The sequence below is a fragment of the Mercenaria mercenaria genome, chromosome 12 (genome assembly GCF_021730395.1).
Source record: "Mercenaria mercenaria strain notata chromosome 12, MADL_Memer_1, whole genome shotgun sequence".
NCBI lineage: Eukaryota > Metazoa > Mollusca > Bivalvia > Venerida > Veneridae > Mercenaria > Mercenaria mercenaria.
In genome coordinates this window covers 39,434,517-39,457,305 of record NC_069372.1, presented here as the reverse complement: position 1 = coordinate 39,457,305, position 22,789 = coordinate 39,434,517, and the positions used below count along the sequence as shown (strand labels likewise).

Below are 22,789 nucleotides of genomic sequence, written 5' to 3'. Positions count from 1 at the left end.
AGAGTTTCAAAAACGTAAATGTTCATCTGAAACAAAATAAAAGAAGCTGATATTTTGTTATTTTCACTAACTACACAGTTTCATCAAACTCTATAAATTAAAACTTGTTGTATATGTGAATATAGTTGTGTTAGGTAACCTTAAAATACTTGAATATCCTCTTAACTAACAATTTATTTCTGTAAATAAACACATTGGAAACAAACAAGTTTCAATGGGATTTTTTGTGTTGCAATAAAACAAGCATAAACAACGCATACATGCATGTTCGATTTTTTTAGAAAAAAATTGACAGCTGGTTTGAGTGATGCTAAACAAAAAGAACTGCTTTTAGAAATAATTATCTGAATGTAATAACTCCGGACAAAATAATTTTGTTACTGGGAGAAGAAGCATGTACATGTACGTGATTTCATTAAATTTTATCAACGGCGCTGTTGCAATCACTATTTTATATATATCAATTTTCACAAAACCACTTCACTTTAATTTTTATCTATAAACTTTACAAAACTACTTCAATCTTGTTTATATCTTTAATTTTCACATTAAACACTGTTTAATATTTTAATGAGAATATTTGATATGTCATCTTCTCACAAACGAAATGATGTATAATTGACAAACCAAAGCCTTAAATTGAATAAACTTCTTCAATATATTTTAAAGTGGCCACTTTCATCCAGGTTGCCACCTAGAATTAACAGGCTGCAATGGCACTGTTCTTTTGCACTCGGTTACAAATATATATTACTGTTGATATCTGGAAACACACTGAGAATATCTGTTTGTGTCAATGTAAGATCGAAATATCTTTCAAAGACTAAATGAACATTAAAGATCTGATCATCATGACCAATAAATATTTTAAATTTTCATGTAGGGCAAAGAGATTTGAACCGCACCATGAGAAAACCAACATAGTGCATTTGCGACCAGCATGGATCCAGACCAACCTGCGCATCCGCGCAGTCCCGTCAGGATCCATGCTGTTCATAAACGGTTTCTCTAATTGCGATAGGCTTTGAGGGCGAACAGCATGGATCCTGACGTTGAATGCGCAGGCTGGTCTGGATCGATGCTGGTCGCAAATGCACTATGTTGGTTCCTTATGGCGCGGCTCATTTACTTTTTATTTCATGTTTTTTTTTCAATGGTTTTGTACAAGTGAAAAAAATATTTGGTAGTTGTCACAGTGCGATCTTCAGACATATTCTACTCTTAGGCTAGTATTTTATTAACCCACTGAAAAAAAAATCATGAAATAAATGTCTATATTTCTCTTTCCTACATTTGTTCTTTTACAATACGATAATATGTTGCCGCACGGTAATCATTTCAGAAAAAACGTAATCAACGTACCTCTAATAGATTGTATCTAAATGGATCACACAAGTCTCTGGCACCTATCTCCGTCCCCATGAACCATCCATTGAAAGGCGCGGCTACGAAGAGTAGACCGCCGCAGTCAAACACCATACTCGAGACAGCCGGCAGGGCATACCATTTTAAACCCATCTCCGCAAACCAAGGAAACCTAACGAAAAGTTAGAAAGCGCGCAAATAACGATAAACTTTTTTGTTAGATGAATATTTCTTTCATGGAACAGCTGTGTATACTAAACTTTAAAAAGCAGGTCATAAGTACACTTAGTATAACATCTGCACAAAAATTAACCGTAACAACGTCCCCATGACACTTTATCGCTCCGACACATACACATCTTATTATAACATTACCGTCAAACATTTTTTCAGAACATTATCACTCTTAAACTGACACTCTTAGAAAGCAATTGTAGATTATTTACATCAATAATTATAAAACTGAAATAAAAGTTTTTTTCTAAAATATAAAGACAAAAAAATATAATAAATGTTTAAAAAACTAAACAAAATATTATAGAGAACACTTACTTGGGATGTTTTATATTTACTTCTAAAACTAGATCCGAGGGTATCTCAAACATTTCCGGATCATGTCCATTGGCTTGTAGTATTAAGGGCAATACGTCGAACCTTGTACCTTTACCTTTCCAGCCAAGTTTTTGACATATCTATTGATATATATTTGATTTTATCAGGCGTAAGAATATTAAAACTTCAATAATTTTTCAAATGTTTCCAGAATGACTATCTTATGGTTATTAGATAGTTCCAGACGTTACAGGAGTTTTACATGAAACTGTATGATCATCAATGTTCCACTTTTCAGTCTCCTAATCTGCGAAAGTCTCAGAAGACATAGAAATAACTAAAATGTTTACAGTACAAAACAATTTGCCTTTCAAAGCATCAATGGTATAAGTTAAACGAGTGGACTCGTAATGACACTCGGCCATTTCCGTTCATTCACGTATTCTCCGTATGTGATTTCGGCATTTTCCGGTTGAAAAGAAAAATGATATTTTGTTATGGCCGAAAGTTGCCGAAAATCGCAAATGAATGATACGGAAATTGCCGATTCTTATTAGGGTCCACTACCTTAACAAAGTAACAGTTTAGACATGTTGTAGTTAAGTATTGACTAACGTAACGACAATTGTTTTTTTGATATATCGATAAATATCGTACCTCTGTAAGTTCTACGTTTGCAGGATCGCCGACGACGGATCCATCTTCTTGCTTGTATCCGGCATATCTTATAAATTGCGGGTTCCAAACCCGGAAATCATGTTTTCCATCTGTACGTGGTGGGAACACAGTGATAGCCGACCTAGACAACAAACAGAACAATAGTATTGGGAACCAGTCAGAATTTCTTCGCCTTTGATAAATGCATATTCGTTGTTTAATAATCATCGAAAGCAGATGTATCACTTCTGGTCAAAGCGACGAACAGGCATAAAACTGAGTCAGTAACATAAATTCAGTAAATGTGACTGCAATGACATTGAACTTTCAATTCTTTCTAATAATACATTCTGTTACATGCACATTAGTAGTTAAGAATTGCAATTTAACAAGCTGTACAATCATCACTAAGCAACATTACTACATTTTCTCATAATTTACACCTGGCTATATCTTGTTCCAATATATTCTTGCTGGGTTTAAATGCCACACCAACATAATTATAGGTCAAATGGCGACTTTCCAGCTTTGATGGTAGAGATGCCTTTCCGCGCATTGTTTTAACACGGGCGGGCACAAGGGTAGAACCACTCACCGACCTTCCGTAAGCCAGCTGGATGGCTTTTTTACATGAAGACGTCAACGCCCCGTGCGAACCCACATCGGTGATGGGCAAGTGATTTGAAACCACTCGACCATGGAGTCCCCTGTTCCAATATATACGTCATTTCATGTGTCACAGTTTAACATGATTTTTCAGTCAACCTTACAGTATCAAAATTTCAGAAAACCAAGAGATCGATATCATTTTAGTTGTAATCTTTAATCAAGAATACCAATCTTGATAAAAGTTTAATTGAAATCTGCTAAAAACTGCAATGATTTTATAGCAATTTACTTGAAACAGCCGCCATATTCAGTCTATTGACGGTTTTTTATAATGAGCATACACCAAACCTGATATTGCCTTTATTTGTTCCGTATTTGATGTGGTTACATATTGCTTCAAACATCCCTCTTGCGGTGGTGATATGTCTTGCATCAAACACCTACAAAGGGATAAGATACTAAAATTTATTGAAATTCATTATTGTGTAAGTACTTATTCAAAATTAAATTTACCCTCCTCTGCACGCGAAAATCAATATAATAGTGCTTTATGCGATGACTTTGTCGAGTGGCTTTCAAACAAGAACAACAATGTTGCAGTTTTGAGTCATTAGGAATAAATAAAGATAAACGCGGACGTCTTTATTTGTACTGTTTTATGTGCTAATTTAAAAATGCATCATGTTGGTTTACTAGTTGGTGATTCAAAACTAAGACATTCAGTATTGACATGTTCAGGTCACATATGATGTCGGATAGCTCTTCAAAAAAAAAAAAAAACAAGACCTAAACAAAATCAAAAATAACATTTGAACAATATTTTCTTTTCGTCAGTCACTGACAATAAGCAGTTGACTGGTACAAAGTATTGGGTTTCACATCTACCATGCCGACAAGTCAATAAACTGCTATACACTGTTAATGTCACTTTCTTAAAACCTTTGCGACAGTAAATAAATTTTGATTTTATTTGATTCTGACTTGTTTTGACCTGATGCCGTGCTGTCGTGTTGGCGCCAACACAATTCGATTTTTTGTCGTGTTGTAGTGCTATCTTGCTGGAGGGGGGACACAACATAACTTGAATATTATTATTTGTTATGTTGTCGTGCTGATGGAGGCACCAACGCAAAAAAAAAGATTCTATTGCTCTTGGGGGTGCGCCATCATGACAACACGATATGGAATGGAAACGCGCCGTCGTTACGCGCCGTCGTCGTAACGTCATTAAGTTCTTTAGCGAGATTACGGTTATTGCAGGCCCTGTCTCATTATACGAAAACTGAATGTCTGTACGACTTATTATATCACTACCATACATAGATACATATGAGCCGCGCCATGAGAAAACCAACATAGTGCGTTTGCGACCAGCATGGATCCAGACCAGCCTGCGCATCCGCGCAGTCTGGTCAGGATCCATGCTGTTCGCTATTGGTTTCTGTCATTGCAATAGGCTTTGAAAGCGAACAGCATGGATCCTGACCAGACTGCGCGGATGCGCAGGCTGGTCTGGACCCATGCTGGTCGCAAAGCCATTATGTTGATTTTCTCATGGCACGGCTCATATGTGTTTTTATCCTTAGCTTTACCTGTAATTTTGACCACTGAATACGGCCAATACATCTTGGTGCATTTCTCCATGCGGTTTTGGCACCGAAGGTCAGTTCTGGCGTGGTCAGTTCATATGTTCCCTTATCAATGATAGACTTTTCTACCTCACTCCATCTGTTCAAATGTGCTGGGGAATTATGCCTGTAAAAGGACAAATCATATTAATTTTAAACAGTTGATAAACGCACAGTAATTAATAGCACAAAATTCAACTGAAAAAAAAAAAACAAAAAAAAAAAAAACAAGTTTACATCAAACATTAAATTGTACATGTATATATAAAACTTAGTGATGTTAGAACTCAACATATCGGACCAATATTTAATCTTGTCTTTGCAAAATTGTCATATTCCAAATCAAACGTAAGCCTGCGTTTGTCACAAGTAGTCCCGAAATAAAAAAAGTCCCAATCTTTCTTCCTTTCTTCGTGCCCTGTCTCAATAGTATACATGTGTTGCTCTACTGCGTTTTAGTAAATATTTGTACTAAATATTAATCGCAGCGTAAGAATTTTAGTTCCCTGGCAGAAGAGAAAATGAGTTAATTTAGGAGGTTGTAGTTAAGGAACTTTTTATACAACATGTTGTTAAAAAGAGGTGTAGATTTTGATATTTTTTTTACTTACAAATACTTAAGTATCGTACAAATACTTAAATGCTCATTACTAGGTTATTTTGTCTTCCCTTACAGCGTTTTTCGCTAGACATTTAAAAAAAAATTGGGTGACCTTTCAAAAATATCTGTCTATCTATCTATTTCTATTTGAAATAAAAACAACCTGTTTTGATGCATGTGTTCAACCTATGAATTGCCAGGAAGGTCTTATAATCGTTCTAAATAAAGGTTGTGGGTAAATTTCAACCTAACGTATCATTAAACGTACTCTATAACGTCTAAAGGTACTTTTTAAATGACACAAATAATTTTGCGCTTTTGGGATTCACTTGAAACTTTAAAACGAACGTAATAACCTTGTCCATGATTACACATACATAGCTATGTCATGATAACTTCATTTATCATTTAAAATTAATATCATGAATGAAAACAAAAATGATCTTAGGTATCATATATAACTTTACACGTATAATAACTCATTAAATGAATGGCTGACACTCGTATGAAAGTAAAAAAAATTGAATTTTAAAGAAGGGTGTGTTTTTTTAAAATTGTCATATTATATAATTAATTGGTCTTTTTCTGCAATTAATTGATCTGATCATATTTCCCGTGCATGAAACGTACTTGAAATGAAAGGAGACGGTGCAAAAAAATAATAATGACATAGCAGCTAGTTCTCGTTACCGTTATGGCACTTTTTGTTCTTCTTTACATCGTCAAGTTATTTATTTTGCCTAATACCCCACACCCCGAAACAGGGGAGATCTTGTGTTTTTCTCTATCATGTGAAAATGATTAAACATTTAACATTTACATCACAATATAAACATCACAGGGTACAACGATTTTAAAACGTAAAAGCTAAATTTGTTTTAGGAGAATAATTATAAAGAGCCTTCTTTTTTTTTTTAATTTTATTGCGTATAATCACACAGGTGACTTTCCAAAAAAAATGATTTAAAATCACATCGATGAAAAAAGATTAAAAATGGGGATATTATTTTGAGGGCATATACTCTCCAGGACGATTTGATTAAAGACTTTCAGTCTGAAATCATTTGGGGAAGTTGGCAGTTACTTGCGGAGAACATGTAAGTACTGGTACACAATCGAGGAACACTGGTAAGGTTAATTGCCCACCGTTACATCACTGAAATACTGTTAAATCCCAAACAAACAAACAAAGCAATCTCCTTTTACAAAAGTATCCAGGTATGAAAATAAATATCATAACAACATGCATTCCATATATATTTGTTGGCCAGGTAATAGTCTAACAGCTCAGTATTTTTCGAGTGCAATCTATTTTAGACCAGTTTCTAAGGTTAACAGGTGCGCTGAGTTAAGCCGCAAAGATTATGTAAGATGTTAATTTATTATTATTATTATTGACAATGAAAATCTTCTGAACAATTCTGACACCCTTTGTTTATATATAGAATGTATGTGACGGCTTTGAAAAACAAACTTTTACTCAACTTACATTAGCACTGGCCTTTACTAGTATACAGTTTCGTTACGAGAATTACGTTCATTCCACAGAAAGAATTAAACGGCTTGTTCAGGAATTTATTTTTTGATCTAATAATTCCTGAAACAAACGTATATTTAAAAGCTTAAAGGTCAATCTTACGGAGATAATCCGGATAATTCGTGAATTACTAACCGAAATATCTCATCCATGAATTAGACCGAAATATTTCATCCACCTACAACATAAATGCCACTCGAATTTATTTCGATACATCAAAGAGAATACCACCCAATTTGAACAACATTTTAGCGTAAGGTTTCACCTATAGCTCTCTGATCTTCATTAGGTATAAATGTATTGTTCTTTTTTTAGGGGTGATGTAGCCCGGGCGCCTGAGTGCTTTCATATTCTCATACCAAATATGAAAAACAATTATCAAACGCGGTTGGAAAAACTGACTTTTCGCAGACTTTATTAATGAACCGGATGATTACATAGATTTGATGATATATATGCCTCGCGATTATCTGTATAATAAACCAGGTAGTTAAAGCCTTTTAGAAAGGTGTGTTTGAGGGTCAATAAATTCATTTAAAAAAAATATAATTCGAGATACTTGAAAAATCATGAAGCAAGTGTTAAATTTTACAAAACCATTTTCCGACAGTTATCTTAAAGATATTTTAATACAAAGCAAGCTTATTGATGATAATAGACCGAAATCCCTCAGGATCGTATGACTCCGTAGAAATATATGCATAGTTTAATCTTTAGTGTTACTATTGTGACATCGAACTGCCGTATTTATTAAACATTAGTATACCTATTCCAATAGTTTGAAAACGGCGGATAAAGGTAATTACGGCATTTTCGGTGTTTTAGTTTAATTCGTTTTCACTGCTACCAAAAGACAGATGGAACGAACGGACCACGGATGGTAATGCGACATGTTCAATTGTCAAAAGTATTTACATACAAGAAACTTCGTTTAAAAGAGTGCATGCCCCCATATTTTTCATTATTATGCCTCCACAGTTAAATGGAACTTGTAACTGATACGTAATACTTTAGTATCTAGGTAAATGTTTGATTAATCATTTTGTAACCGATATGATATGGACCTTTCAGGGAAAACTCTAATGACCTTTGACCTCAGAGTGTGACCTTGATATTTGAGCTCGGGGTTTGGTGTTGTGCATGACGAGCTTATCATTCTGGGAAGCATTTGAGCCAAAAATATTGAAATCCCTTGATGGATGACAGAGCTATGAACTTTGACATCTGACCTTGACCCCTCGGCTAGGGTTTTGGGTGTTCCAAGAAATATTAATATCCCTTCCAGGATGACAGTATTATATGGACCGGACAGGAAAAAACAGAACTGACTTTTGACCTCCAAGTGTGACCTTGACTTTCAAGCTAGGGGTCCGGGTCTTGCGCTTGACACATTGTCTCATTATGGATAATGTTTTACTAAGTGATATTAAAATCTCTAGACAGATGTCAAAGTAAGACACGGAACAAGAATTCTAGACGAACGAACGAACTAACGGATAGACGGACACACAGCAATTACTATAAATAGCCCCGAAAGGTGGATGGCACTAAAAGTTTTAAGGGCGCCGCCATATTTGTATCGCTGCTTCTTCGCTTCCGGCAATAGAGCACAGTGCTCTCTACCTTGGTAGAAACTAAAATACATTCGATCATGCGCATGTGCAGAAACACTTCTTTCCTAGTCCCCTTCCCAAAAAAATAAATACTGGTATATCTTATATTAAAAAGAAATCATGGACCACACCGGAAGGTTGCTATATACTTCATATGTACATTAAGCATTCAAAGACAGGCAGAAATGTATAAAGAATACTGAAGCAACAAAATTAATGTACAGGCAACCCTGACATACCTTTTAATGGATTGATAATACTGGTTGATAAAGTCCTTGGCGTGAATTAGAACCTCCTGCTTGGGTCTTGGCTCGCTGCCTACTAGACCAACGTCCATCACAGATCCCATACAGAACTTTGCAGTGCATGGCTGAGGCTGAAAAAAAATGAAGATTAAAAGTTCAAATCTGGATGAAGTGCAGAGTCCTTGGCATCCCTTAAAAGCTGAAAGGCACATACTGTAAATATAGAAAATTCGACAGATATTGTAGTTAGGACTGCAAAAAAAAGCTTCACATTGTAAATTTATTCATTCGATCTCAGTAGCGGCGACTATTTCGGTCTCTTGATTTCATCAAAAATAGGAGCACTGCTTTAGAAAACTGTCAGTTGCATTCGTCGATACAATTATATCTATTTTATAAAAGTATATTCTGTACTTATAAACTGTAATATGAATGCCACTGCGATATGTAATTTCTAATAGTCTTTTCTAACGTGTAGCCGAAAATCGGCCTGTTAGGGTATGGCAGTGGAACGCGGTGATGATCACGTGACAAGGAGGCGTAACTATAAACACACGTGCGATAATGCATTCGCTGTAATCCATTTGGTCTAGAAATGTCCCATGGTATAATACAAAATAATTTGCTCGTTTTGAGTACATAAACACGTGTCTCTACAAGCCACATGAACTATCTCATTATTAACTAATAGGCTACATTTTAAGTGTTCTTTAACAAAAGGAAGAGACTAATTAGCCAGTATGCTAATTTCTAGTTAATTTCTAACCTGATGTTAGACTAACTAGCGATCATAAACTTGGCGAGATACAATTTTCTCACTTTCGTATAAATAAGCTAAATTCTGAGAAAACTTTTATTATCCTTCAAGACGAACAATTGAATTAAAGAGAAACTAGTGATTACTAACAAACTTAAGCGAGGATGCTAAAAGAATGCCTGAATTTTCTTTTTGTGTTTTTTCTTTCTTCTAATTAGTTTATTTCTGTTAGCTAAACATCTGTTTTTGGGTGGATTTTGTCTAAGCCAAGTAATTACCACGGCTACGCGACAAGAATGTTCTGACATAAATAAATTCAGTTATGGAATGAAAACTTAGGCGTATCGCCAAAAAAGAGTGTAAACTTCAATGTTAACGTATAACTTTTACAGATAAATTAGACGTAGAAATAGTCTGGTAGAAACTGCTGTTCGTGCACCTAACGGCATTCTCGCATACCAGAGGTTTACCATGGTTCCCTAGTGGTTCGTCATTCTGGCATACCATAGGCTTACCATGGTTCCATAGTAGTTTGTCATTTTGGCATACCATAGTTTTACCATGGTTACCTAGTGGTTTGTCATTTTCGCATACCATAAGTTTACCATGGTTTCCCAGTTGTTCATCCCGGGATTTTGACGAACCTGGTGGATGAGAATGATCAACCGCACGCAGTGCTGAATGTCATGCCTGAATTAGTCCTACCAATGTGATTTTAATTTAGTAATTGTCGCAGAAGTTCGAATTGTCTGGACCTGAGAGAGGACAACCGGAAACAAGCGGCGGCTTGATTACAGTGAAAATGAAATAAATATCATTCAGTTGCAAGCATAACTTCAAAATTCTCTTCAAAGGTGCGTCCATTAGACTACATTTGTTTACTGTTTTATGAAAGTATTTTTGTTTGTTTGTTTGTTAGCCCACCATCATCAGATGGTGGGCTATTCAAATCACTCTGCGTCCGTGGTCCGTCGTCCTTCCGTCCGTCCGTCCGTCCGTCATTCCGTCCGTCCTTCCGTTAACAATTTCTCGTTATCGCATCTCCTCAGAAACTACCAGGGGGATTTTGACCAAACTTTGTCAGAATGATGTATTGGTACCCTAGTTGTGTCCCCCTGAAAATCAGACTGGTTCAACAATTTTTTAATGAGTTATGGCCCTTTGTTTATTTCTATAATTTACATAGATTTATATAGGGAAAAACTTTGAAAATATTCTTGTCCAAAACCACAGAGCCTAGGGCTTTGATATTTGGTATGAAGCATCATCTAGTGGTCCTCTACCAAGATGATTCAAATTTTTTCCCTTGGGTCTAATACGGCTCCGCCCCGGGGGTCACATGGTTTATATAGACTTGTATAGGGAAAAACTTTGAAAAACCTCTTGTTCAAAACCACAGGGCCTAGGGCTTTGATATTTTGTTTGTGACATCATTTAGTGGTCTTCTGCTATGATTATTCAAATTATCCCCCTAGGGTCAAATATGACCCTGCCCCGGGGGTCACATGGTTTACATAGACTTATATAGGGAAAAACTTTGAAAATTTTCTGGTCCAAACCACAAAGACTAGGGCTTTGGCATTTTTAATGTAGTGGTTCTCTACCAAGTTTGTTCAAATTATCCCCTTAGGGTCAAATATGGCCCCGCCCTGGGGGTCACATGGTTCATATAGACTTGTATAGGGAAAAGCTTTTAAAATCTTCTTGTCAATAACCGACAACATTCAGATTTGGACCACATGTATGGTTTTGAGTGGCAAGATGAACCTTGACATGAGTTGACCTTGATTTTGACCTAGTGACCTACTTTCACATTTCTGTAGCTACAGCCTTCAAATTTGGACCACATGCATAGTTTTGTGCACTGAAAAAACTTTGACCTTGACATTGACCTAGTGACCTACTTTCACATTTTTGAAGGTACAGGCTTCAAATTTGGACCACATGCATAGTTTCATGTTCTGAAATGAAATTTGACCTTGATTTTGACCTAGTGACCTACTTTCACATTTCTCAAGCTACAGCCTTCAAATTTGGACCACATGCATAGTTTTGTATACCGAAACAAACATTGACCTTTACATTGACCTAGTGACCTACTTTCACATTTTTGAAGGTACAGGCTTCAAATTTGGACCACATGCATAGTTCTGTGTTCCGAAATAAAATTTGACCTTGATTTTGACCTAGTGACCTACTTTCACATTTCTGTAGCTACAGCCTTCAAATTTGGACCACATGCATAGTTTTGTGCACTGAAAAAACTTTGACCTTGACATTGACCTAGTGACCTACTTTCACATTTTTGAAGGTACAGGCTTCAAATTTGGACCACATGCATAGTTTCATGTTCTGAAATGAAATTTGACCTTGATTTTGACCTAGTGACCTACTTTCACATTTCTCAAGCTACAGCCTTCAAATTTGGACCACATGCATAGTTTTGTATACCGAAACAAACATTGACCTTTACATTGACCTAGTGACCTACTTTCACATTTTTGAAGGTACAGGCTTCAAATTTGGACCACATGCATAGTTCTGTGTTCCGAAATAAAATTTGACCTTGATTTTGACCTAGTGACCTACTTTCACATTTCTCAAGCTACAGCCTTCAAATTTGGACAACTTGCATAGTTTTGTGTACCGAAATGAACTTTGACCTTAAGATTGACCTTGTGACCTACTTTCACATTTCTGTAGCTACAGGCTTCAAATTTAGACCACATGCATAGGATTGTGTAACGAAACAAACTTTGACCTTGACATTGACCTACTTTCACATTTTTGAAGGTACAGGCTTTAAATTTGGACCACATGCATAGATTTGTGTTCTGAAGTGTAATTTGACCTTGATTTTGACCTAGTGACCAACTTTCACATTTCTCAAGCTACAGCCTTCAAATGGACCACTTGCATAGTTTTGTGTACCGAAATAAATTTTGACCTTAAGATTGACCTAGTGACCTACTTCCAAATTTCTCAAACTACAGCCTTCAAACTTGTTGCACATGCAAAGTTTTGTGTACAAAGAACTTTGTCCTTGAAATTGATCTAGTGACCTACTTTCACATTACTCCGGCTACAGCTTTCGAATTTGGACCATTGCACAGTGTTGTGTACGGCAATGAAATTTGACCTTGAGCTAGTCAGTAAGTCTTGAAATTTGGAACACTCAAAAATGGCACATTGGTGGGCGCCAAGATCACTCTGTGATCTCTTGTTTTGGGTTTAACGCCATTTTTCAACATTATTTCAGTTATGTAACGACGGGCGGTTAACCTAACTAGTAAAATGGCTCCATAGCACGATTCTTTGTATTGTAACATTCGACTGGAAACTATCATTTGGAGAGTTGACTGAAATTGTTAAAACAAAGGTAGTGACTTTTTAAGAATTTGCTTTGAGAAATGATAAAGTTTGGATATCATTCGTATAAATATTTGGGTTATTAAGTGCGTAAGAAATGAACCGTTTAGAGGACAAAGAGGATATTTGTTTGTTTCAGTGTAAGACACGAACGAACACCAGATGAAATAACTACGATGTTAAAGAGTGAAATATAATTAAATCTTTCATGCAAAACAAACAAATTTCCTTTTTAATTCAGATCTTTCATGCAAAACAAACAATTTTCCTTTTTATTTCATGTTTTGACAAAATTTACCCATTTTATGAAGAAAAAAAAACCACCAAAAAACCAGACGAGCCGTGCCATGAGAAAACCAACATAGTGGCTTTGCGACCAGCATGGATCCAGACCAGCCTGCGCATCCGCGCAGTCTGGTCAGGATCCATGCTGTTCGCTAATGGTTTCTCTAATTGCAGTAGGCTTTAAAAGCGAACAGCATGGATCCTGACCAGACTGCGCGGATGCGCAGGCTGGTCTGGATCCATTCTGGTCGCACACCCACTATGTTGGTTTTCTCATGGCACGGCTCAAATATATTTCGCACTAGTATTTCGAATAATTCACTGTACAACATGAAAATAACACCTGGTATATTTTAGCAACTTATTATTTTACCATAAAAAAATGAGCCGCGCCATGAAAAAACCAAAATAGTAAGTTTGCGACTAGCATGTATCCAGACCAGCCTGCGCATCAACACAGTCTGGTCAGTATCCATGATGTTCGCTAACGGTTTCTCTGACTGCAATAGGCGTTGAAAGCGAACAGCATGGATCCTGACAAGACTGCGGGGATGCGCAGGCTGGTCTCGGTCCATGCTGGTCGCAAACGCATTATGTTGGTTTTCGCATGGCGCGACTCAAATTAACGTCTGATCTAATCACGAAATACGCTATTTCTAAACAACTTTTAAGGCGTTTGATTTCAGACATTTAAATGGTTACTTTGAACTATAAGCTCTATAATCTGTTGGATTCAGGGCTAGAATTTGGACGGCGTTTAATCTCGTATGAAAGTCACGGTTGCACTTAATCAAGATTAAATGCTTTGGCGTGCATATCAAATTGTCCGACACTTGATGTGTTTTAATGTTATATATCTAAAGGAGTTTATTTTATAAAGTGTAGACCTGTTGGCTCCTAGTCAACTGTCGCGGGTTCGAATCCCGGTTTGAATTCTCAACAATTTCTTTTTTTTTACGCGGGATCAGGTTAGAAACAGGAACGTACGAGCATAAGTAGATTTGTGTGCAGGCGATATATCTTGAACTATGGCTCATATACAGTCTCATATACAGTGGTGGTATAATATAAATGCTCTTTTATAATATTACCATGGCAAGCAGCTGTAGGAGATCACAGTAAGATCGAGCTGCATTACAATTATAAAGTATGCCGTACTAGTATTTAACTAATGACATTTCAAAGTGCAACAGACATCAGCTCGGGGTATCAAAAATAAGTATGTTATAACATTGAAACACTTTGTTATTCATTTCGACGATGAGTACAAAATGATAATTGTTTTAGTAACTATTCGCCGAATACGTCTTTTTACACATGGCAACTTTAGTTGTTCAAATGTGATCAAGTACAGTGTAATGATAAGAATTATCCTACTTTGAAAGAAATACATATTGCGTAATCATCTCTACCCCCAGAAATTAAACGAATTTAAAATGTTCATCAAATATGATATGATTGTGTTATTATAACAGGAGCTGTATCTGCAATGTTTTATTCTGCTCGAGTGGATTTTTATATCATTATTATTATCTTTATTTCCTCCATAGCGGAAGAGCATTTACATGACAAATAACATAAAATATAAATACAGGAAACGAACGAATTATAAACGCAAATAAACATACATAATAGTAAATGTAACGCATTATTTGGTATTATAGTTACAATATGTACAAGCATAATTATTTGTCATAAATAACAACATAGATATCAATATTATATATATATGAAAGAAAGCAATTGTGTTGTTTTCCTAGAACATTGATAGGAGCACACCGAGTGAGATAGCCTTAATTGAAACGAAACATTAAGAAGACTTAGATGTGCAATGACGTCGAATCTCAGAGAATCACAGTCTTACGTATGAAACAATGTACGAAAAATCGTTTAAACGAATGTAAGACGCTAATGTTTCATAACTAATGCAACAGGTAAGATTAGAAAAATTGTATATTTAGTGACAATTATAACAATACACATCAACACAATCACATGGCAGACATTTGATATAATATGAGACGCGCCACGACAGGATTTGTCCTTTATTAAACATAATATATGAGCCGTGCCATGAGAAAACCAACATAGTGGGTTTGCGACCAGCATGGATCCAGACCAGCCTGCGCATCCGCGCAGCCTGGTCAGGATCCATGCTGTTCGCTAACAGTTTCTATAATTGCAATAGGCTTTGAAAGCGAACAGCATGGATCCTGATCAGACTGCGCGGATGCGCAGGCTGGTCTGGATCCATGCTGGTCGCAAACCCACTATGTTGGTTTTCTCATGGCGCGGCTCATATATTTAATAAAGGACAACTCCGCAAGACAGTCTGTAGTATGAACAGCTATACAATAACCTATAACTATAATGGTCTATTAAGATTACAGTACAGAACAGAATAAAAGAAAAATATCTTACATTTTGAGCGGACAAAATTAATAAGTATGGTGACTCTGAAATGCATCACAGAATGCAAACCGTCCCGGATGATTGGTTATATTTATACTCCTATTCAAAATGGACTACAATTATAGAAAACTAAGGATGAAAATACGTTTGTAACGGTGAACTTTTTGACGCATATAGTTCATTAATTTTGTATGTGTGTATCTGTAAGGTTAACATAGTTCCCCGGCCATGTCTAACCATGTGACGGGGAGAATAATCGGGGCTACCTATTGGGACCTCAAACGGAAAAAAAACAACTTTTTGACGCATGGAAACAAGTAGTCAAACCATTGAATATTTTTCCGTATCCGACGAGAGTTGAATACAAGCTCTTATACTCATTAGAGAAATACAGGCTGTGTTTTAGACCAAAAACTCGTAGGTACATGTATATAATAAATTCTAAAACAAATACATCTATAAAATATAAATTTTATCTTGTTGATGCGATAGCTCGCTCCGTCGCTAAAACCTTTCACTTCAATTCGGGCGTTAACAACTTATTTAACTTTCCATTTACAAAAAATGTAAGTGATAATATTTTGAAAAAGTGTACGCTTTTATTACAAATATATCTTTCAATCTGATATTACATACATAATTATGTAGCATATCTGACTTTAAATTTCGAAACGTTCATATTAAACGAATCGTCGAATGTTTATAAAGAACGTTTAAAATTCACACATATCTCATAAAGGTAAAACATGGATATTTTGCCCTTTTATGCTAAGTATACAGATTGAAAAGTCACACTACAATGGGGAAAATCAAGCGCAAGTCAAGATTTTAATAGGTATCACAGTAAACAGTAAACGACATTTTATGCAACTGAGACACATCTAATAAAAACATTCAAAATATGTTTAGTGCAACTGACATCTAATTTAATAATTTTAGACGAAAAAGATATACCACATCTATTTTTCGGCAGGTGTTAGGACATAAGATACCCCGATTTGTGCACTGACGATTAAAATTTATTCGGTATATTGCCCTTATACCCAGTGAAATAATATAAAACTAACGTGCATGTCTTGTAACGGATGAAAAACACAATACAACTGCCGATGAGAATATAAAAAACAACAAGTATTATATGCAAGAATACGATGTATGAATTTTCTCAGTGGTAGCGGTTTCAATAAATGCGCAAACGTAATAGAGGGAAAAGTTATGTGAAACCTACTAAATAATAATTTTGTCGTTTATCATAGTACATGTATCATCATTTTGAAAATATCACTTCAAATCTATCTAAAATCGCATTTAAATATGCAAATTGGCTTGTAAGACACTTATTGGAGAATGACAATTTCATAAATGAAAGTGATATATAGAAAATACCATGGCTTTTAATTTATAAATATGTGTCCTCAAACTCGTGTTTAGACCATGAAAAGTTAACAATATAAGATGTTCTATCAAGTCATTCACTGTAAGATTTATACATGGTGCAATACTTTCAATGTATATGGAACCTGAGCGGCACAGTGAAGTTCTTTGATATATCACGGTTAGATTTCAAAACAACGTTACATAAACAAGTCTTATGTTTTAAACTTTGTTAGTAATATTACGTTTGTACATGTACATGAACTTACGAGAACGTGCATGCTTGTTACCAATGTTATAACTTTTATATCATGAAAAAAATAAAAGAACTTTATCAAAAACTTGATACCAGTTTTTACCACTATCCGACTCGTTTCTGCGTGATTTGTTTAAAATCTGACATTGCCTTTCATGTATAATCCTACACCTGCTTTTATTTTATGCTACTGAAAGTTTAACTCCCCTTTATTTTAATGATGATTTATATAATCAGCGATTAATTGTGTGCATGTTCAAACGTATTTCGGAACTAAGATGAGGGGTAGATGCTCATAATTAATGGAAATTCATATTTTTTTTTTCGATTTTCGAAAACTACCAAAAAAACTTCATCAATCTATTTTACACGGTTAAACAGTCCGTATCATTAGTCTGTTAAAAAGATCAGCATAATAACAGACTCGCTACCTTCACGCCCACATCTGCTCAGGGCACATATCCTATTTACTTTCCAGAAACTATCAAAACTGACCTGGGAAAAGTGCACTGGTGTTTATATTTTATTCTTCATTGTAAATTTTGTATAATATGATCTTACCTCGATTGCTTTTTGGTGCAATGTATCTGTACATACTGGTCTCTCTTCTCCTACATGCCGGAGCTTCACAAATTTCTTTGCAGGAGAAGTTTTTGATGAAGCAGTACCTAATTTTTCAACTTTGCCATCTAGAAGTGCCTTTGATGTATTTGCCGGTTCATCCTGTGGTTTTTGGAAGGTTTCAGATCCATTTTCACTTGATGTCCCGTTTGCTAATTTAGACACTGAAACACCATGTCCATTTTCGGTGCCATTCTCGATCTCTTTCAGAACTTTTCTCTCCGACTTATTTGGATCATTTAATGGCGATCCCTTTGAAGTGTCGCATATATTATTGTTTGTCACATTATTTCTATATTTAGCGTCACGGTCGTCACCATATTGCTTCCGTTCTTCTTTGTTTAATATATCCATAGTATTCACTCTGCAACCCGACACATTCACTGCAACTGTTTTACCTATGTTATCATCCTGATGAATTTTCTCCTTTAGTAAATCTTGCGATAAAAGTTTAGGCGAATTATTATTTGTTCCGCTTTCGTTATTATGCGAGACCGTACCTTTACTATTAGCAGCCTCGTTAGATTCAGAATAATTTGTTGTAAGAATTAAGTTTGTTTTTGAATTGCTTGGTTCATTAGTTGTAGTGCGCTCTGTTGTGTGCTCATTTGACCCATCTGACAAATGAGATTTATCGAGGCACTGATTTTCTTTATGCGCTTCTCCATTCTGCTGGGAGATTCTTGTATCATCACCGTGCCATGTGACAGTTTTATGACATTCACAATTCGCCTGGGTTTGTTTTGTTCTGCAAGAACGACCGGTGGCGCTTGCGGAAAGAGATTTTCTGATTCGTCCGATGAATCCCTCGGAGTGTAAAATAGGTTTTGTAATTCGCACAGTTTTCGGAGTACCATCCTGGTTAAAGCGTGTTTCTAAATGTGAACTGTACCCTTCCGGCCCTTTTAATATCAGACAAACTGCAACCCCGATCGGAAGTGCTTTTAACATTTCCACCGATCTTTCATAACTAAGATCATTCAAACTAACGTCATTGACTTTAAGGATGACGTCACCAATTTGAACCAGACCACTTTCAGCCGCTGTACCGTTTGACACGAGTTCTGACACTACGACATGTGGCGTCTTTGACCTTTTGCGGACAAGAAACCCAAGACCATATTTCTTTTGTTTCAACAATTTCACTCTTATAATATTTGAATTCTTTGATTTATCGCCATCAGTTTCCATCGTGAACTTCTGGAAGTTCACAGCCTAGTTGAGGTAAATATACTTTTGTCGTTTCGCTGGACAAATTCGACGGAATTTCATATGATAATCTCTAGTCGGTTGATTTTAACATGGTGTTACACATCTGAAATTACTAAAAGAAAGTTTGATATATCAGATAATACCTTTTAATATTATGGTCCGATTACCATACCTACATACCGCGTGTAATGTGTTGTCAATATTTATAGTGAAAAAAGTCGGTTGATAAATATACTGAAAACAAAAAGTTCAGTCAAACAAAAGTCAATGGAATCCTCATATGGTACTTTTAAAGACGGGCTTGAAACTAGCTTTAGAAATGACATTTTGAAGTCTCAGTTTAGAATTAAATCTGGGCATGTAAGAAATAGAATTGGTGGTATAATCAAGTCCGGGTGATATCCGTCAACACTCTAGGTAATGTTCCTGCTTCTTTACACATTCTTCAAGAGAAAATGTACATACATTGGTGACTTTGAGGATGAAATGTCTTTGTTTTAGTGCAGGATTGAAACATATTAAACCGAGTGAACACCATATCCAGTATGTTCGCGAGTGGCAGCCACAAGCGAAAACGTGATTATGGTGTTCATGAGTGTAATATATATTGAACTCGTACTAAAACAAAAAAAAAAAACTTTCCTTAATTAATATTACGCCCTCTTAAATAGTCTTGACAATATTTTACTCACTCAACGTCAAACAGACGTCAGTGCCATGACGTCAAGATACTTGCATGGATGTACATACAAAAGCTTTTGTATAAAAAAAAATGTTGCCATTTACAAACTCATATAAGCCCTTAAGAATTATCATTAATAATACTCATTTTCGTACTCATTGAAAATAAACGACGGCGTCGAAAAAGACAGTAAATAAATCACTGCGGCAAACAACACATATCACCGTTTATTAAAAAAAAGAATGTAACACACTATTTAATTTCTTTCTGGTGCCATACACATGTAAAACCTTCCTGAATAATACAAAAGAATAATTTGATACTTGAACTTTTTTTCGCTAACCACTCCGAAAAAAAGAGATAAAAAACACACAATCAAAAACTAATTTTTATCATATTATTTTGAATCCTAACTTTCATCGGATAGGAAATTATCTAACTAGGAAAATGAGTGCTCACACTTGTATATTTCATTCAGAAATAATGAAGTTAAAGCCATTTTTCGAATTTTCGGCATTAATTCGACACTGATATACGCATATCAATTCAAAAAATAATTAACATTGGGGGTCATCGATGAAAGAACGTCTCGGCTAAATCTGTTAAATTACTTGACTTAATAGATATTGGAATTATTTCTGTATTGTAAAGGTGTATATTTCTGTGGGTTGGGTACTGGGTGTTGACAGAAGGTTAAATGGCTTCATAATCACCAAGGCGTAGATAAAAGCTACGATCATATTTCTGCAGTAGCCTGTCATAGCAAATAAACGATCTCTACCTGATGTTCTGAAATGTGATATCACATCATTTGTAAAGTTTGTAATTATTTTGGCACGCCAGATTAAAATGTCGCTATCATTTTATCAGTCCTATTAAACGCTTTCAAAGGTGTGGATTTAATTTTTATTTGTCAGGCTCTTAACATCTAAACATACATTGATTATGACAGTAATCCCCATTAAACAATAATACCCTATACGTTCATGATACTATTGAAATAACAATTGTTTAGACATAATGGTGTTAAAATTTGTTGTGCGGGCATAACTGAAAGTATTTTGTTGGCTTCTAACCTCTTTTATTGGAAAACTCGCATCCTAAATCGCATTCATCTTTATGTTTAGTTTTAGGTTTATTTAGTATAGGTTTATGTCAGTATAAGTCATTTTTGATCCTCTTATACGGAATCATTCTTATATTATGTATATTTATATCTACATTTGTTTGCAGAATGATCGCTTAATAATTATAGGTTATTAACTTTGTATGTGGATATATGCACGAGTTCTGCAGCGGTAATATTGCGCGACTTTAGGAGCGCAATATTATCCGCGAAAGAACGAGTGCATATATCCACATACAAAGTTGATAACCTTTTTATTACACACCCGCTATCAAATAACTAATGTATGCCTAAATCATCGTTCTGTAACGAAAGACAGGAAAAAATACGAAAAGAATTTCTCCGAAAATGTAATAAACTAACCAAACTGACGCGCATTAATATTTTCGGTGAAAATGACGTCAACTTGTTGTCGCAACGTGCGCGTGGACGCCATGGACGTCACGCGATTCTTTCCATTACAACGTTAAGAAAACGTTCCACGTCCGATATGAAAGCGTTCCACGTCATGATATGGAAAAATATTGCACGATCGCGGTCCACTGAAACTCAATGGAAAATAATTTTAGGTATGTAATAATGTATTTGATTTATGTGTGTTGATATGACTTGAAGTTTGTATTTTGTACTGTTTCTTTGTCTTGTTATATACTTATTCTGTATGCAGTCTTCACATTGTGGAGGATATTAAATAGATAATAATAAACATCTAAATATACATTGATTATGACAGTAATCCCCATTAAACATTAATACCCAATACGTTCATGATACTATTGACATAACAATTGTTTGATAACTTGTCGATGCTGTTGGTCTCTTGGACTTTTAAACACTAGGCCTATTTATTTTATGCTAACTAATGAAATATAGCTGTATTCTATCAGTTAAATATTTTTATATCTCATCACTCACACTGTGAAAACATGAAATCTATATTTTCACACTGTGAGAGATATAGCTCCGCCCCCTCATACATTCATTATGAATTTTAAATTATGTGCTTAATACAGGAAGAAAATTGTAGTCGCACTTTGTTCTTTACAGTGTATTTTTCGATTCAAATTATTTCACTTAATGAGAATTTCATAACGCTATGCAGCAAAAAATAAAATAAAATGGAACTTTATGTTGTGTGCGTCTTTCTAACGTCACAGCACGTCTTACGTCATGTCTTTTTACGCGCGTCTGTTTCCCGCGCTGAGATTAAAGATTGTTGCAAAATGCACATTTCAACGTAATTAAGCATAAAATAAAAAGAAAATTTGTTTGTTTTTCGTGAATATTGAATATATCTCACCTCGAATTGAGAAAATGTTCACATTTTCACTCGCGCTACGCGCTCGAGAAAATATTTGAAATTTTCTATCTTCTCAGTGAGAATATTCCATATTCACTCAAAACAAACAAATATCCTCTATGTATTCATTTCCTATTTGCAAAAACATAATTTCAATACATTTAAATTACAAACAGAAATGAATAGAAAGCTTGGAGCCTGTTTAATACTCTTCCCCGAAATACAATTTTGCAACATTCAATATATGTACAATCATCGTTAAAGCAAAACAAATTTCTTTGCAGTTAATTAGTCTTTAAAAAGTATACGCGTGCATTTTATGAGTTGGAACGGCAAAATAAATATAGTACGAACTTTGCCAAGAAACAGAAACTGAACGTTTGCGCGCGTCACGTTTGATAATAAAAAAGATTTTCTTCGCCATTTATCTGCTATATGTATAAACTTTGATCATAACAGAGATATCGTCTTCATGTACAAACTAAATAGTTGTCCACAAAAAGAACTTTTTTTCATATATAAAGAGATGTGCCCTCTGACCTGTGTCCTATAAGCTAGTTTGATAGTACATACCTCCATATCATATGT

The 22,789-nt window shown here is 35.3% G+C and overlaps 1 protein-coding gene across 1 annotated transcript in view; it reads right to left on the bottom strand.

The window, feature by feature from the left end:
* LOC123533726 (nitric oxide synthase, brain-like) overlaps window positions 1-22,789 on the bottom strand; it is a 78,162-nt gene that overhangs the window by 22,998 nt on the left and 32,375 nt on the right. Inside the window, exons 2-8 of the mRNA XM_045315531.2 lie at window positions 17,822-19,196; window positions 8,802-8,938; window positions 4,776-4,938; window positions 3,532-3,623; window positions 2,575-2,716; window positions 1,918-2,057; window positions 1,363-1,537 (exon numbers count right to left, since the gene is read on the bottom strand). Of these exons, the coding sequence (XP_045171466.2) occupies window positions 1,363-1,537; window positions 1,918-2,057; window positions 2,575-2,716; window positions 3,532-3,623; window positions 4,776-4,938; window positions 8,802-8,938; window positions 17,822-19,072 (2,100 nt within the window). The 5' untranslated portion in view covers window positions 19,073-19,196. The remainder of the gene's footprint in view (window positions 1-1,362; window positions 1,538-1,917; window positions 2,058-2,574; window positions 2,717-3,531; window positions 3,624-4,775; window positions 4,939-8,801; window positions 8,939-17,821; window positions 19,197-22,789) is intronic.